Source organism: Phoenix dactylifera, chromosome 14 (assembly GCF_051530095.1).
Source record: "Phoenix dactylifera cultivar Ajwa chromosome 14, Ajwa_hap1_PhDact_Kaust_v1.1, whole genome shotgun sequence".
NCBI classification, from domain to species: domain Eukaryota; kingdom Viridiplantae; phylum Streptophyta; class Magnoliopsida; order Arecales; family Arecaceae; genus Phoenix; species Phoenix dactylifera.
Window position 1 is genome coordinate 10921304 of NC_143203.1, and position 15532 is coordinate 10936835.

General features: G+C 36.9%; 1 protein-coding gene across 2 annotated transcripts; it reads left to right on the top strand.

Moving 5' to 3' along the window:
* The first annotated feature begins 654 nt into the window (after positions 1-654).
* On the top strand, positions 655-14890 carry RGTA1 (RAB geranylgeranyl transferase alpha subunit 1). Of its 2 annotated transcripts, none has more exons than XM_008777946.5 (8): positions 655-955; positions 1060-1219; positions 1335-1501; positions 1583-1687; positions 2640-3452; positions 3571-3760; positions 5127-5313; positions 14339-14890. In XM_008777946.5, the coding sequence occupies exons 1-8, from the start codon at positions 840-842 to the stop codon at positions 14728-14730; spliced, it is 2130 nt and encodes a 709-aa protein (XP_008776168.3). In that variant the 5' UTR covers positions 655-839; the 3' UTR covers positions 14731-14890. The 2 variants fall into 2 exon arrangements, with proteins under 2 accessions (XP_008776168.3, XP_088566614.2); XM_088710488.2 differs by lacking the exon at positions 14339-14890 and adding an exon at positions 8461-8673 and having other exon boundaries at positions 656-955.
* Positions 14891-15532: the final 642 nt, after the last annotated feature.

A 15532-nucleotide genomic window follows, 5' to 3' on the forward strand; every position in this document is an offset into this window, starting at 1 on the left:
TCGGGTCTCCCAAACACGGCGGAGGATTTACTACCTTTGCTACGTTCACCGACGCACAGACAAGAGGACAAAATCCTCATGACCTCAGTTCCATAGCGACGGGCGGGGAAGCCCTTGAGCTCATGCCTTGCTTTTGGAGAAGCTTCTTCGCCGGGATCGCGAACACGATCGCCCGCGGATCGGGATCAAAGCTTCTTGCCGGGATCGCGAACACAATCACCCGCGGGATCGCGATCCTGATCCACGGGGAAAGAAAGTGAGGATAAAATCGTCATTGCAAAATTTTATTTAAATTATAATTCATATATATATATATATATATATATATATATATATATATATTAACGGTGTTTGGATAACCGTTAGATTAGGGCATTTGTATAATAACAGTGTTTTATAAGAATATAGGTACAAATATCAATTTTAAGAGAGTATACACATAAATTTGAATATTTAGAAGAATATTCATATAAAAAATTCTATAAAATATTGTAGGATAATGCTTTTGTTATTGTTATACAACCTTTGCCTTATTTTAAAATCTACAAAGAATTGCTTTTTCATATTTTTTTGTTATTTCTCCGATTTTTATATATATTTAATTTTATTTTCTCTAGATATTTAATTTTCCGGTTGGTATCGCCAGGGTAGGATATTTTGCTTCTGATAACATTACACTGGAAATCCCCTCATATTACACGGATCCAGATCACACGTGCAATATACGCTCGGTATCCAACCCTTCTCCTATAAGGATCCGCCAGCCCAAGTACCGAGATCTTTCATCGGATCCAACTCGACTCCATTTTCTCCGGCGACGAAGCAGCAGGAAGAAAGCGATGCACGGCCGGCCGCGCATAGCCCTCAAGCCGGAGGACGCCGCCACCTCCGCTGCCAAGGCCGCCAAGCTCCGCGACCTCCAGGCCCAACTCCTCCACCACCACCACCACCGCATGTAATCCCTCTCCCTACTCCTCTTCCGCCTCCCCCTCTCCCTCTCTCTTTCGAGTCTCGATCGAATAGTTTCTTTACTAAATGTCGTTTTCGGGGGTTCCACAGCTACACCAGCGAGGCTTTGGCGGTCAGCTCGAAGCTTTTGGAGATGAACCCGGAAATCTACACCGCTTGGAACTACCGAAAGCTCGCCCTCCAACACAATCTGAATGAAGTGACCGACCCTGAGATCGTTAAATCCACCGTCGAAGATGAGCTCAGAGTCGTGCGTTCTGATTTCTTTTGTGTTTATACTTTTTAACATTGGAGGAGAAAATTGAATGCCCATTTGCTCGATTGATCTGAAAGTTGCTTTTTTTTTTTATGGAAAAATTTTGAAGGTAGAGATGGCATTGAGGCGGAATCCCAAGTCTTACGGGGCTTGGTACCATCGGAAATGGGTGCTGAGCCGGGGGCTCGCGCCGGTTGACTTCGAGCGGGAGTTCCGGCTGCTGGATCAGCTGCTGAAGGCCGATGCTCGGAATTTCCATGGATGGACTTATCGCAGGTGACTCTACTTCTTGGTCGTTTAGTATTGATTTGACTGTGAATGCTCTGATTTTTTATCGTTTTTGTTTCGGGATTCTAGATTTGTTGCGAAATTGAAGAATGTTTCGGAAGAAGAGGAGATCAAGTTCACGATGGATATGATCAACACCAATTTCAGCAACTATTCTGCTTGGCACAATCGCAGGTATAAGGGGTATTCATTTCTCTTGATTTTTATGATATGGAAATTGGAGTTAACATGGAGACCTTCTTTGATGTTGTTTATTTATGAAGTTTAATGGCTATGGCTATTACAACTCAGCAATTGTATACGTAAATATATGATGTTTATGCTCTTTGAGTGAAATGTGTAAGATGACTTGCTGATGTGCTTATTGATCCAATAGTGGCGTTCTTGTCTCTACAAGATAAAACAGTTGAAGATTGGGTGATAAATTAAATGTGTAAGTCAGCTTAAACTTCTGAACAACTCAAAATTATGGTTCCAATGCTTGTTGGACTAAAATGGATTGGTTCCAGTTTAAAGTTCTGGCTGCCAAACTGAAGAAATGTAAGAAGTAATATTAAATCTTAAAAGAAAATGCCATATCCTAAATGTTAAATTTCAAGAAAATGGCCATATTGCAAGTGCACAACCGGTTAGTGTAATTGTATATATCATTTCTAATTCTGTAGTTCAAAAAAGTTTAAAGTTAAGGCAGTTATGACTTACCTAGTGAGAAAAAATTTTGGTCACATTCATTCTACTTCTGCATGATAAAAACCCTTGAGTCTTCTGGAGAAGTTAACTGCAGAGTTTGGTTCCATGCAATTACTTGCTTAATGATGCTTCCCTTAACTATGAAGTTACAGAGTTGAACACAGTTGAATAAACTAAAAATAACATATATAGTTGTGCATAATTTACCATTTCACATGAGAACTAGCAAAGCATTAAGTACATGGGATATGGCTTCTTTGTCATGGTGATGAGACAATGCTGAATATATACTTTACAATATATCACTACTACAGTGCTTATTTTGGTTGTTTCCGATCAAGTTTTGGTTGCAAAAGTATTATCAGCAGTAACTTCTTGATATATAACATATGATCTACCAAATTTTTCAGTTGTATCTGACTTAACATGTCTGCAGTGTGCTTCTGTCCCAGTTGCTAAAGCAAAAAGCTCAGGGATTTGATTCGAAAGATGGTATTCTAACAGAGGAGTATGAGTTTGTACATCAGGCTCTTTTCACAGACCCAAGCGATCAAAGTGGGTGGTTCTATCATCTCTGGCTTCTGGATCAAACTGCTAGTCCAGATGAACTGTTTCTGATATCTTCATGGCCGGTTCCTGGGTCAGATTTGGTTTTATCCACGAATGAGAAAATGGATGGTTACAAGCTGTTTCCAACCTCAAACTTTAGTTTGTGCTATTTTTTTCATAAACAAACATTTCCCATCATTCTTTACTTTAATCAAGCTGTCAAAGGTGTGAGTTCGTCAACTGTGACCATTAATTCCATGTTTGGTGCAAATGAGAATCTTATTTGGAAGCCTTTATCAACAACAACTTCAAGAGAAGCTCATTGTTGGGTGACTTATCTTAATATTCCTGATGTAAATTCCAGTAGTTTGCAAGCTTACTCGGTTGAGATTAGCCTTGGTCACTCAGAGGGTATAGTGTCATCAAATGGTTCTTGCTACAAATATCCTTTGCAGTTCAAGTATACTATAAAATTGAATAATAACAATCTAGAACAATTTGATGGAGAATCCATTCAGGAGCTCTTTGTCTGGAACTATGAAGATGTATGTTGTCCTGCCGAAATTCCTTATATAAATTCTTTTGATCAATTGAAAATCAGTGAGGACAGTGTTGCAAAGGGTTTGAAGGATAAGAAATGGTGTTTAGAGACTTTATCTAATGAGATAAACCTTTTTAAGGAACTGTCTGAGGAAAATTGGTTAGTCAACTTCTATCATTTGTATCTCATTAAGTAGCTGAAGAAATTCAACTAAAACATCAATTTCTCTAGCTAATGGTTTATGTATCATTAATCTAAAATTCATTATTCCTTGCAGTAAGTTTGTGAACTTAACATTAGCACGGCTTTTGGTTGCCCATGATGCAATGATGTCACATGGAGCTTTGCTCGTGCAAAAGAGCACTCATTCTGAAGAGGTCCTAAAACTCTATGAAGAGCTAATAAAGTTGGATCCAACTCATAAAAGATACTATGAGGATGAGCGAAGCTTAGTTCTAATGTCTCAGGTATGTCTGTGTGGTTATGTATGTTTTACATGTTTATGTAAAAAGGAAAAAGAAAAAAGAATTGAAAGCATAAATGATGAACAGAATAATTATGGCTACAAAAGAAATCTAGTGAAGACTTCTAATTATGTACACTTCATGGTCATAGGTTGGATAGAACCATGTAGGTGCCAGCAAGGCAGCAACAAACATGTATATATGCAGTATATGAAATGATACAATAAAATGAGTAGTGGAATATCACCTGTAGTTGGGAAATCACAATACGCATCCTATGCTTGCATTTTATTGTTTCTTAACAGCGATGTCATGGATATATATAGACACAGACACACACACAGGCATAGACTATGGGATGTAACTCAGTATGTAATAGAATATTGTTCACAATTTTTTTGGTATGAGATTATATCACATACGAATATTGATCGCTAAAATATTATGCAAGGAATATGTAGGATCTCAAGGTATGAACAAATTGACAATTATACAACATCTTTCAATCATGATTGTCATAATTAGGAAACTAGTTGTTGTGGATGGCCTTGTAGGCCAAGCATGATAACGTATCTTTTATTTTAATTGTGAATCTGAGCCTGAAATATGAAATGCAACAAAAAATGACGTGAAGCATTTATGCAGTATCATTAAATTTATCTTGATGGCAAGTGTCACCCTATGGATAATTCAGTCTTTTTGAGACATCCAAGAGTTATATTTTTTTTGTGCTGATCATGATTACCACTTTTTTTTGTTGTTTCTCTTTGCATTTCCCAAAAGTATTTTCTGGTTTTGGAAATTTAGAGAATCTGAATTTAAAGAAAAAATTGCTTTCCTAAACTCATCTACTTTAAACATGTGAACAAAACTTTGCAATCATGGTTTGCCGTATCAGTCGGTACCTGTGTGTACTAACTATACTGTACCGATACTGAATTGGTATGCGGTATGATGGGTGTACCGAATGTCGGTAGGCCGATTTGGCCCTTGTACCGGGCGTACCGATATAATAATAGGATGGTGCCGGTATGGGGTCCGGTACCAAGACGACGAACCTTGTTCGCAATAATAATGTTTCAATAACTTTTCATTCAGATACTACTTTAGTTTATCTGTGTTGTTATTCTTACATCATGAAGTATTGGTTACTGGTGCATTGGAAGTAGACAACCTATGATGTTGCAAAATAACTGTGCATTTATTGAATTTTTTGCTGGTATAAGAATAAACTTGTAGGTTTTATTTTGCAAACCTTTTTTAGTTTATCTCGTGAAAAGCTTCATATTTTGTGCTAACTTATGTGCTAAAGCTACTTTCGGATCTATGCAAATTGTTCTAGAATATTTTTATCTGAATGATTTTGCAGGTGACTTTGGATGAAGAGTTTCTGATGAAACATACTTGGCATTTTAATAAATTGACTTCCTCAAGTTTCCATAACCATGCCTGCTTACAGCTAAGTGGTTTATCATTATCGCGGATCGGCTTTGCTGAGCGTTTGTTATGGGTTCAAATGCTAGATCTAAGCCACAACAACCTTCGATCAATTGCAGGTTGGACATCTCTGACCTTGTTTCTTAACATTTGATCCATGAAAACTTTTCAACCATTTTTGCTTCCTTTTTTCTAGTAGGTGTATATTCTTTCTTGCAATGGGGAAGCACCGGTGTGCATTTTATATACCAATTTTTCACTTTTATAGTGTACTTTCTGTTTGATATTGAAATTTTCACTAGCTATGCTAGGGGTGCCAATAGGCTCGGTCAGGCTGGATCGAGCCTAGGCCTGAAGTAAGCCTACAGTTTAAACCTTAAGCCTGAACCCAACGTAGACCAGGCACAAGCCCAACCTGACTCAGTGTAATTTTTTATGCCAGGTTGGGGCTCAAACTGGGACTCATTCCTGGCCCAGCCTATAGTCAACCAAGCTTCCTAAAAAATGGGCCAATTCGTGCTTTCAGGCTAAATAGTCTAGCCTGAGCTTGGTTTTTTCCAGGTTGGGTCATCCAACTGCTCAATCTGGCCCTACTCATTGGTAACCCTATTGTATACCCTGATATAAGCAAAACTTTATGATATTGAAGTTTAACTTTCAAGATGAGTCAAATACCTGTAATACAAATGCAAAGGAAATAAGCTGAGCTAAGTGTTACTTAAGGTGCTTGAGCTCATCTTATGATATGAAAAGGGTATTTGAGCTTTAGCTGAGCATAACAAGATGTTCAACTAAATGCTAGTTGTCAACTGAACCGAGCTTGAGTGAATCTGTTATCGAGCTGAGGCTAGTTCTTATTTAACTTTGTTACGAAAGTCTTCAGGCTCAATATTGTTTAAGAGTTGAGTTCTAACCAAAGTTCTATCTTTGCTTGATTTTAGTCGAACAAGTTTGAATAAGCCTGTTATTGAGCCAATCTTGAGTTGTTCATGTACATTTCAGCTTGTTTGCAGCCCTAAACCACATCTCTCTTAGTCTCTCCTAATCTTCATACTTAATGCATCGGTTGCTGGCCGTGAGTGAAGGTAGTAAATGGTTTTGCTACAACTTTTGCACTTGGTGGAGATTAAAAGTTTGGCATTTGTCTCTTTTCTTTTTCTTTAATAAACTAATCCAAAAATTTATTTTCTTTTTAGATATGCTTTTTCATGTTGCATTGTAGAACAGAAGTTCACATTAGAAAATTCCTCCTTTATTTTTCATTTTGGTCAGTTTTATTCACTTTTCTTCTTTTAACATGTTCTTCACCGCATCAAACGCGTGACAATTGTTAAAATCTGTGTTAGAAATATGGATTTGACTTTATTAAAACAAACATGTGGTAGGAACCAAGACTCTTAACAACCATGTGGTAACAACTTGCATGTTGTAAGTTGATCATTATGTTTGATGTCTAGATAAGAATTTTGAAGAAGATCTTGATTTAAGTGAAGGTAAATGACTGGTTCAAACTGAGTCTTGAATCTTGATCATTGTTGCTATTGATTAAAAAGAAAGCCTTATAGAGTTTCATTTATGGGTTGTTGCAATAGAGCGGACCCTAGTAGTTGCATGCATATATGTGTAATTTCCATCTCATGCGTTTGTAGGGCTGCAAATAGGTTGGGTCAGATCCAGGCGTGATTGACCCTGACCCGACCTGGTTCTTTGTTCAGCTCTTGATGTTGGACCTAGACCCAGCCCAATAGAAGATCGGGTTAGGTTGGGCAATGTATGACCTGATCCCAACCCAATTCGAGTATGGATCTGGTTCGAGTCAATGCATCTAACCCATTTTTTGGATGCGGAGCCAAGTACAAATTGTTTTATGATATACCAAATCTCTGTCAGTCACAATCTTGCTTTTACATCCAATGTAATATGATCTTTTGATTATTTCCTTTTTTTTCTAGGACAGAAGTTAGGTGAACTCAACCACTTTGGTTACAAAAACAAGAGAAAGAGATATAAATGATAAAGCCTATTGCCAGGACACAAGGGATCTTGTGATCATTTAAGTGAATGAAAATAGATGCACAAAATTATGATATGCCGTACTGGCTCGAACCGGATGGTATGAGGCATACCGTACTGTACCAGTTCGGTACCGGTACCTAGTATGGATGGCGTACCGACACTTGGTATACAAAAAAACTCCATATCGTACCGTACCAACACTATATTATTATGGTACTGGTACGGAGTCTGGTACCGAGACAGCAAATCTTGCGCAAAATCATCTTGAAAGCCATGATATTGAATCCATTCTCTTCAATTGCATTGTTACTAAGAATTAGAAGCAAAAATGATAGTAACCTCAACTTAATACATACACAAGAAAAAAAGCAAGAAGGAATTTTTCTTAAAAAATGTCACTCTCACTGGATGACCACGATGAGCATGACACTAGTAGAAATCACCAGAGTCCAGTAATTAACAACACCAAAATCACTGCCATATAAGAAATGTGACAAATTATGTCAATTTTTTTTATAGGCTGCCCCATTCCCTTGTGACATCATAAATCATGTGGCACTGCCTATAAAACATTTTGATGCCACAAATTGTGCTACATCCTTCAGACACAAGGATCACCTGCCCATGCTTCAAAAGGCTGCCCACTTCACCTTGGGCTTTATCAGCATTCCTTGGGCTCACAACCTTAATGTTCGCCTGACAGAGTACTCTTATCTTCTTCTCCAGGCTCTAGCTTGTGCATAAGATACTCCACCAAAATTGACAACCCCAAGATATCCTGTCACCTAAACAAAGCAAAGAAAAGAAAAGAAAACAAGAAAAATGAAACATCCAAATAGTCAACTAATTCGAATAATACCAAGCAAAAAACCTCCAACTTACATTCAATTATACACCTTGCTTCTTAACCCAAAACTTTGAATGGTATATATAAATACTCCGTAGAACCAATAAGAAATATATAAAACACAGGACATTTCATAGTACACATATAACCAAACAACTGAGTCCAATATTATAGACCCCCAACTATCAAAAACAACCTACCAGGTATGCTAGACAATTAACAGTAAGAAACATCCACTAAACTTATTTTGGGATCCTAATAGCAAAGCAATGTACTACATGTACATAACATGCCAGATGTCTGTGTCAACCAATGCACATGAGATTTACTTAAGAGGTAAGATCGTAAGAGTGCTTTATGCATAGCAGCATGTACGATAAATGTCTTGCCTTGTGGTCTCCAGCTGCTCGGATGCTAGAGGACTTCACCGGCTGCTCGGAACAGGAGAAGAAAAAAACTCAGAGGACTTCGCTGGCTGCTTGAAGGTTGGAGGACTTTGCTGGACCGTTAAGGATTGAGGAAAGTCCCTCAGGAGTTCAACACAGAGGAGGGGGAAGGTCGATGGACAAACGGGAACAAGGTGAGAATGGATCTAGGGTTTTAAAGGAAGGGAAGAGATGAACGGTGGAATGGGAGAACCGGGACTCGGGCAGGGTTGGCCCCTTTATATATTATAGGTTAATGGATTATTTAGATTTGGGTCATTACAGGTTAGGTCAGGTCAGAAATAAGGAGATCCGATATAAACCCAAATAACACATGGATCGGGTTGGGTCAAAATTCAATAAACCTAGACCTGACCCAAAATGTTGAACATATTCAATTTCAGAACCTGATCTGGCCCTACGAGTCTCTAAAAATGGGTCAGATCGGGTCTAAATGGATCAGGTTGGGCCATGGGTCAATTGACCCATTTGCAGCCTTATCCATATATGGCTTATTACGAGATTTTTTTCCTCTGGAGTCTCTACCTCTTGGTTGCCCATGTTTGCGTACATATGTTGGTCTTTGGAAACAGGACTTAATGCTTTCTTGTGCCTTGGTTAGCATCTTCTTCTTTTTCTCCTTGTTTTGGAGGGGTGGATGGTGGAAGATTAGAATGCCAAATTCTGGATCCAAAGCTCTCCTTGGCACATGCACTGAGAAAGGGGTGCCTCTTGATGAACCAAAGTCCCTTTAGCAACACTGTATAAGACTTATGTTTTATTGGATGGCAACTGAAAATGATGGATCACATCTACCTACAAGGATGCATTTCTACAGATTCTTTGAGAAGTACCTCTTCCTAGGAATAACAATCAATATATTCGATTCCTTGATCCTTTGAGTGAGGTAGTCTCTAGGTTTGACGGAAAGATATTTCCTTGCTTGCTTGTTGTCTCTCTCTCCAAATTTTTGATATTAGACATCTTGAGATCTTTGGTACTTTATAAATCCTGGGGATGTGAACAAAAATTCTGTAAATGGAATTATGGTTTTTGTTGGGTTTTTTTTTTTCTGAATTTGATAACACAATGGCATATTTGTGGTAGCAATATATGACGCTACGTTCAGTTGAGTGAGAAACTTCACAAAATTTGAAGATTAGTTTCTTATATGGACAGTCAGGGAAATGAATGATGTAATGGGGGCACAAGTTATAGATCTATCTCACATATGAGAATGATGCTGTGTTAGTGCTAAAACTAGGGTAGTATGATATGTCTTGAAAGTTGCTATGGCAAAATAAATCACTCTTTACCCTCAGAAATTCTAAATAACGGATGGGAAATCTATCACACCACTGATGCAAAGGGCACGATCATAATAGGGTGTTGTCATGGTTACCCCCAAAAAATTACAAGATTTTGGATAATCAATTTTTATTATCAAGAAGGTGTGGATCCATGGCAAGACATTTTGGGGTTTTAAGTAACGAGTATGGGAAGCACTACCTTTTCAATAGGGCTAGCAATCATGAAGTTTCAGAAAGATATCTTTCATCAAGGGTCAAAAGAGTGATTGTGAGTGCATCTTAATTGCTGAGCTTGCATAAAAATAACATGTTGTAAAGTGTACCTTTTATGGCATTGACTAATCCTATCATGCAGTCTCAGGAGATGGAAGAATTTTGTAGGCTGCAAGGTTGTTTCTCTATTCAATTTTCCTGCAGTGGTGTGAGAATTTGCTTTCTAGGAGAGGTGGTTTGGCATTGGAATTGTTCATTTCTGAGGTTTTAACTTATTGTTATTTGAAACTCTGACCTCATGAAGGAGAATATTTTTTCTTTTTTTTTCCGTGTTTTGCAAGTGTGAGGCTATAACTCATAGCAGTTAAATGCCAAGCTCAATTCTTGTCTTCACACTGCCTTAATTGGTTAAATACTGCATGGCATAACTATAACCGATTGCCTAGAAGAGTTCATCACATTGGTTTTGCATGGCTTGGATGTTATAGGAAATGAATTCTAGAGAGAGGCATACATCAATTCATTCATGGGATTGAGAACAAAATGTATTTATAATAGGTCAGATGAGGTGATGGGTCAGAGGGAGGTCAAGGTTGCCATAGTATGCTTGGTTTAAGTGTGTGTCCTCGTCTTCTTCACCCTCTATTCTATTTGTCATCCTCCTTTCTCCAGCTTTCTCTCCCTTTTGCTAATATGGGGGGTTTTGTCAAAGAAGTATCTACTAATGGTGTTAAAAAAAAAAGATGGGCTTCAATGGCTGCAGGCTGGAGATTATTTAGTTGTTAGCAATGTTGTGCCTCTATTGGTGGTGTGGTGGAGATTGTCTATTGGAAACCATAATAACAATGCAATAACTGAATAGGTGGGTTTTCCCTCGTTGGAATTGTTTACTCCTTAGAAGAACATCAATGATGCAGAGTTCTTCAGAGGTGTAAAAAAATTTTAAAAGTTTGGAAATGCTTCATAGGTACTTCTTGAAAGAACATCAATAATACAGAGTGCTTCGGAGCAAGGTTCACTATATTGGTCGATACCATATCGTACCGGATGTACCGTACCATATCAGTACCGAATTGGTATGTAGTCTCGTATCGTACCGACATTCGGTACGCCTCACTGTCTCGTATCGTACTGCATACTGATACTATAATAGAATGATACTGGTATAGAGTCCGGTACCAAGACGGTGGACCTTGCTTCGGAGAATATTAAAAAAATATAAAATTTTGGGCCTGCTTGGGTGGGTAGGAGTCAATGATTGACATTCAACTGGAATCAGTAATATTGTTCAGAGTGGTTGGGATTAGGCAAATTTGAAGCATAAAAGGATAAACACATTAATATACTATGTGTATTCAAGTTACAACTTATTCATTTTGGAGGGATCATGATAAAGAAAACTCAGGTTTTAATTTTATGTTATGATGAATTGAATTTTTACGGACAATATTTAAATATTCTTAGAGATGCTTATTCCGTGTAGTTATACTTTATGCATGCAAACTGTATGCTCATATATATTGTGTTAGTATTGTGTTTGAGGGGCTCAAGACCGATACAAGTATATATGTTGTGCAATTACTACCATGTTAGCTATATCATCGCATTACTGTGTCTAACACCTGCCCCTCAAATTTTATCATACCAGATAACGAATTGCCATCCTAGACTTCAGTAACTTCACAACTAACCTTGGTGATCTCCACTTTTAAAATGAATCACCATCTACATCTCTATGGTGAGAATTCACCAGACTGGCTATTAGAAAAATCTTCAAATTCTCGTTAGACTATAGTGCTTAATTTTGTCTCTTTTTTTGACTATAGTCTGTCTTATTTGTTAGGCAAAGAGTAAGTAAAAATTTGCATCTAGAATAATCATAGTCAGGGTTGAAAATAGGTCAAATATTATCCAATTGAATCTAGTTCGGATTGGATTCAGATAGAAATTCTTGTATCTGAATAGATTAAAAATTGGATTCGAATATATACTCACAATTTTGCCAAGTATGGGACATAGATATAGATGTTAAGGGTTTTTTTGGATCTATATTCAGATATCCGGTTAGAAAGTCCCCAAGCACCTATAATAGGGGAAAAAACTATTTTATATACACCTATACAAGTGATCAAACCCAAGACTTCATGGATTGTTGCCTATTTCTCAACCACCATGATAGCATTGACTTCTAGTACATGGTTATGGTTTATTATATGTACTTAAAACTTGTTCATCGTAAATTATGGTTTTTTCAAATATGTTATGCTATTTCATATTTTAATAATTAATTATTTTCATAAAAAATCAATCCTCTTCCTTTTGACAAAAAATAAAAAAAATGAATAACTTCATTTTATTCTTTATAATATTTTGAAAACCTTTTGTTTAAAATATTTAAAAATATCAATAATTTCAGCATATTCTTGTATTTGTGTATTTTTAAAAAAAGTTTTTTACAAATAGATAATTCATGATTCTTTTTAATTCATGCTGCAATTAAAAAATAATAATGGTATTTAATACAGAAAACTTTTACATTATATTGTATACTTTATTCAAATAGTTTTAATTTTTAATATATTTTTAAGATAAACTAGATTGGATTAGTGATTAAAACCTTGGTCAAATCGGCCTCCATGCAAGTTTAACAATTAAATTGCAACCATTACCTAGTTAAGGTGCATTGCTTACAATCTTGATAGTGGAGTTCGTACCCATCCTTTATGATTGTATCATTTATTTTGACTTCATTATTGAATTACACTCGACATTTGATTTACATTTAAGTAATATCCGACTTATATCGATATTTGGTTAGAGACATGGATATAACTAATATCTGACTTGAATTTGATTTCTATTTAAAATAAATATGAATATGCTTATTATTTGATCCATATCCATATTTATTTATAACAAATATGGATACTAATCTTAATATCCATTTAATGTCTGTATATGTATATAAAAATATGGATACAAATATGGATATACCAATATCCGATCCATTTTCAGCCTTGCTTGTGGTTGTTCCTTGGTGTTGGTTTACTTGGTTCAAGTTCATGCTCGACCAAACCGTTATTACACTTGAAAGTCGGGGTCTGCTATGCTGATATCGGGCACCATACTGGTTGTCTAGCGGTACGAGACAGTACGGGCCTGCGTTGTGCCGTGCCTGTACCAACATAGGAGACCGTAGGAGAGAGAAAAGAGAAAAAGCAAGCAGGAGAGGAAGGGAGAGAGAGAGGGAAGGGCTGCTAAAAAATTTTGCAATTTTTAAGAGAAGGCGGCAAGTTTCGCAATATTTAAGTGAAATCGGCAAATAATTTGTCATTCACTTAAAAATCGCAAATTTTTTAGCGGTAGGGTTCGAAACAAGGGTTTGGCTCCAACCTCCACCATCTGCACCAGCGTCGGCCCTCCGCCGGCCTCCCTCCCTTCTCCGCTCGCTTTCTCTTTTCTCCTCAAGCGACGGCATCTCAGTTTTTTTGGCCGAAACTATCCCGGTCCACTGCCGGTACGGCTCGGAATGCCCCGAACCGAGCGGTTTGGGACGGTTCCACTGACTTTGCTGAGAGTAGATCTTTTTTTATTGTTTTTCACCTCTTCTTCTCAAAGCAGAATCTTCATGTCTTAATGCAACATTGATGCTTCTGTTTATGCCCATGTTAGACAAAACAAATTTTTTTTAATTTCCACAAAGGTTGTGATACTGTAATTATTCTTGTGCCTGTCATTAAATTTCTTAGATACTCGATATTGCACCTAAAGTGTGAATCGTTAGTCTGTTATTGCATTATGCAATAATTCCAGTGATGATCAATATGTATTGCTGTGTTCATTCTTCTTCAGATGATTATTGCTGTGTTCATTCTTCTTCAGACATAATATTTTAACCATCACATGGTTTCCTTCTGTTTCGTAGAGGTCAGGTGTGTATGATATTGAACCACCTATATTGATATTTGCATCTTGAAGTTGATGTACAGTCTAAGCCAGTTCACTCATTCCCCAATATTGTACCTGCTAGTTTCGTTAGACAACTTGGGTACTTGTATTGGATGCGGATGCTTGTTTAGTCTAGGAACCTTATGATAGTTAAGATTTCTGCTTGCAGGCAGTACCCAAATTTTGTACTGATGCCCATCCCTACTTGTTGGGTGTGCATACCCAGGGACTAAATGATCTGGGCAACGTTGATTTCAATTTAATATATGAACCTATTAATTATCTGGTTGATTGACATTTTGAGGATGCTGATTTGTCTATATGAATGGCAGGAACCTTATTTCAACTTCCGACTAAATTTATTTGTTCCATGGTTCTTTGACAGGTTTGGAGGCCTTGCAACTTCTAGTTTGCTTAAACCTAAGTAACAATCAAGTCAGTAGCTTTACTGCACTGGAGCCCCTGAAACTGCTTGATTCTCTTAGAGTGTTGGATGTCTCCTTCAATGAGATTGGTGCTCACCCAATTGACACAACACGGTTTCTCTGCTTGTCTCCATTATCACACACATTAGATGTGAAACTAAGTGTCGATCAATATCAGAATGGTGACATCAAGTTTGGAGACCATTGGGAAGCCATACTATTGTTTAAGGACTTGCGTTTAACTCAACTGGATGTCAGGGGAAATGCAGTTGCCAATGAGAGGTTTGGTATTTTGTTGACAGAGATGCTTCCTACCCTGAACTGGCTCAATGGTGAACATGTACGATTATAGAGTTATCTTTGTAGAAATTTTATTTTCATAACATCATTCGTCATATTGTGTACCTTTTTCTTACCAGTTATCTACTTTGAAATTTTAACACGGTAAATGTTTTGAGTTTAACAATGTGATCAACATATTAACAGCAAAGGAATACAGCAATTCATGTAAACAGGTTCCAAGTTCTCTTTCCATTCTATTACTTAAAAACATGATATTTTGGTTCCTTATAAATCTCTGTGGTATGGTTTTTCATTTAATTAGGCATTTTGTTAACTTGTTAGCAAGCATTTTTCAGGTCTAGCATCATTATTATTATTGTTTATGGATCTTCAGTTCTCGTTTCTAAAGCTGGTAATGGAGATTTAACCACCTTCTATCTAAAGTTATATTGCATGTAGGTTTAAAGATTGGCTTGATCTTCACTAAAACAAGTTTAGGTCTGACATAGGCATAAGTAGGTTCATGAGCGGGTTGACTTGGCAGAGAGGTGAGGTCAAACCAAACTTGACCCAAGTACTGGAGGTTTGGCCAAACATTGTCTTGAACCTGATCTTCCTAACCAAGACAACCCAAATATGAAATTTGAATGCAACTAATAATAAAAATATATGATATATACACACGCACGCACGCACGCACACATATATCTATATATACACATATACATATATACACATGTACACACATATATATATATATACACATATACACATACACATATATACATATACACATATATACATATATACATATACATATATATACATATACATATATATATATATACATATATATATATATATATATATAT

What these genes read in the sequence shown, in the direction of transcription:
- RGTA1 (XM_008777946.5), top strand. Translation starts at nt 840, where the DNA reads ATGCACGGCCGGCCGCGCATAGCCCTCAAGCCGGAGGACGCCGCCACC. An exon ending in CACCACCACCACCACCGCAT is followed by an intron (nt 956 to 1,059) that starts GTAATCCCTCTC and finishes GGGGTTCCACAG; the next exon opens with CTACACCAGCGAGGCTTTGG. An exon ending in GAACTGTCTGAGGAAAATTG is followed by an intron (nt 3,453 to 3,570) that starts GTTAGTCAACTT and finishes TATTCCTTGCAG; the next exon opens with TAAGTTTGTGAACTTAACAT.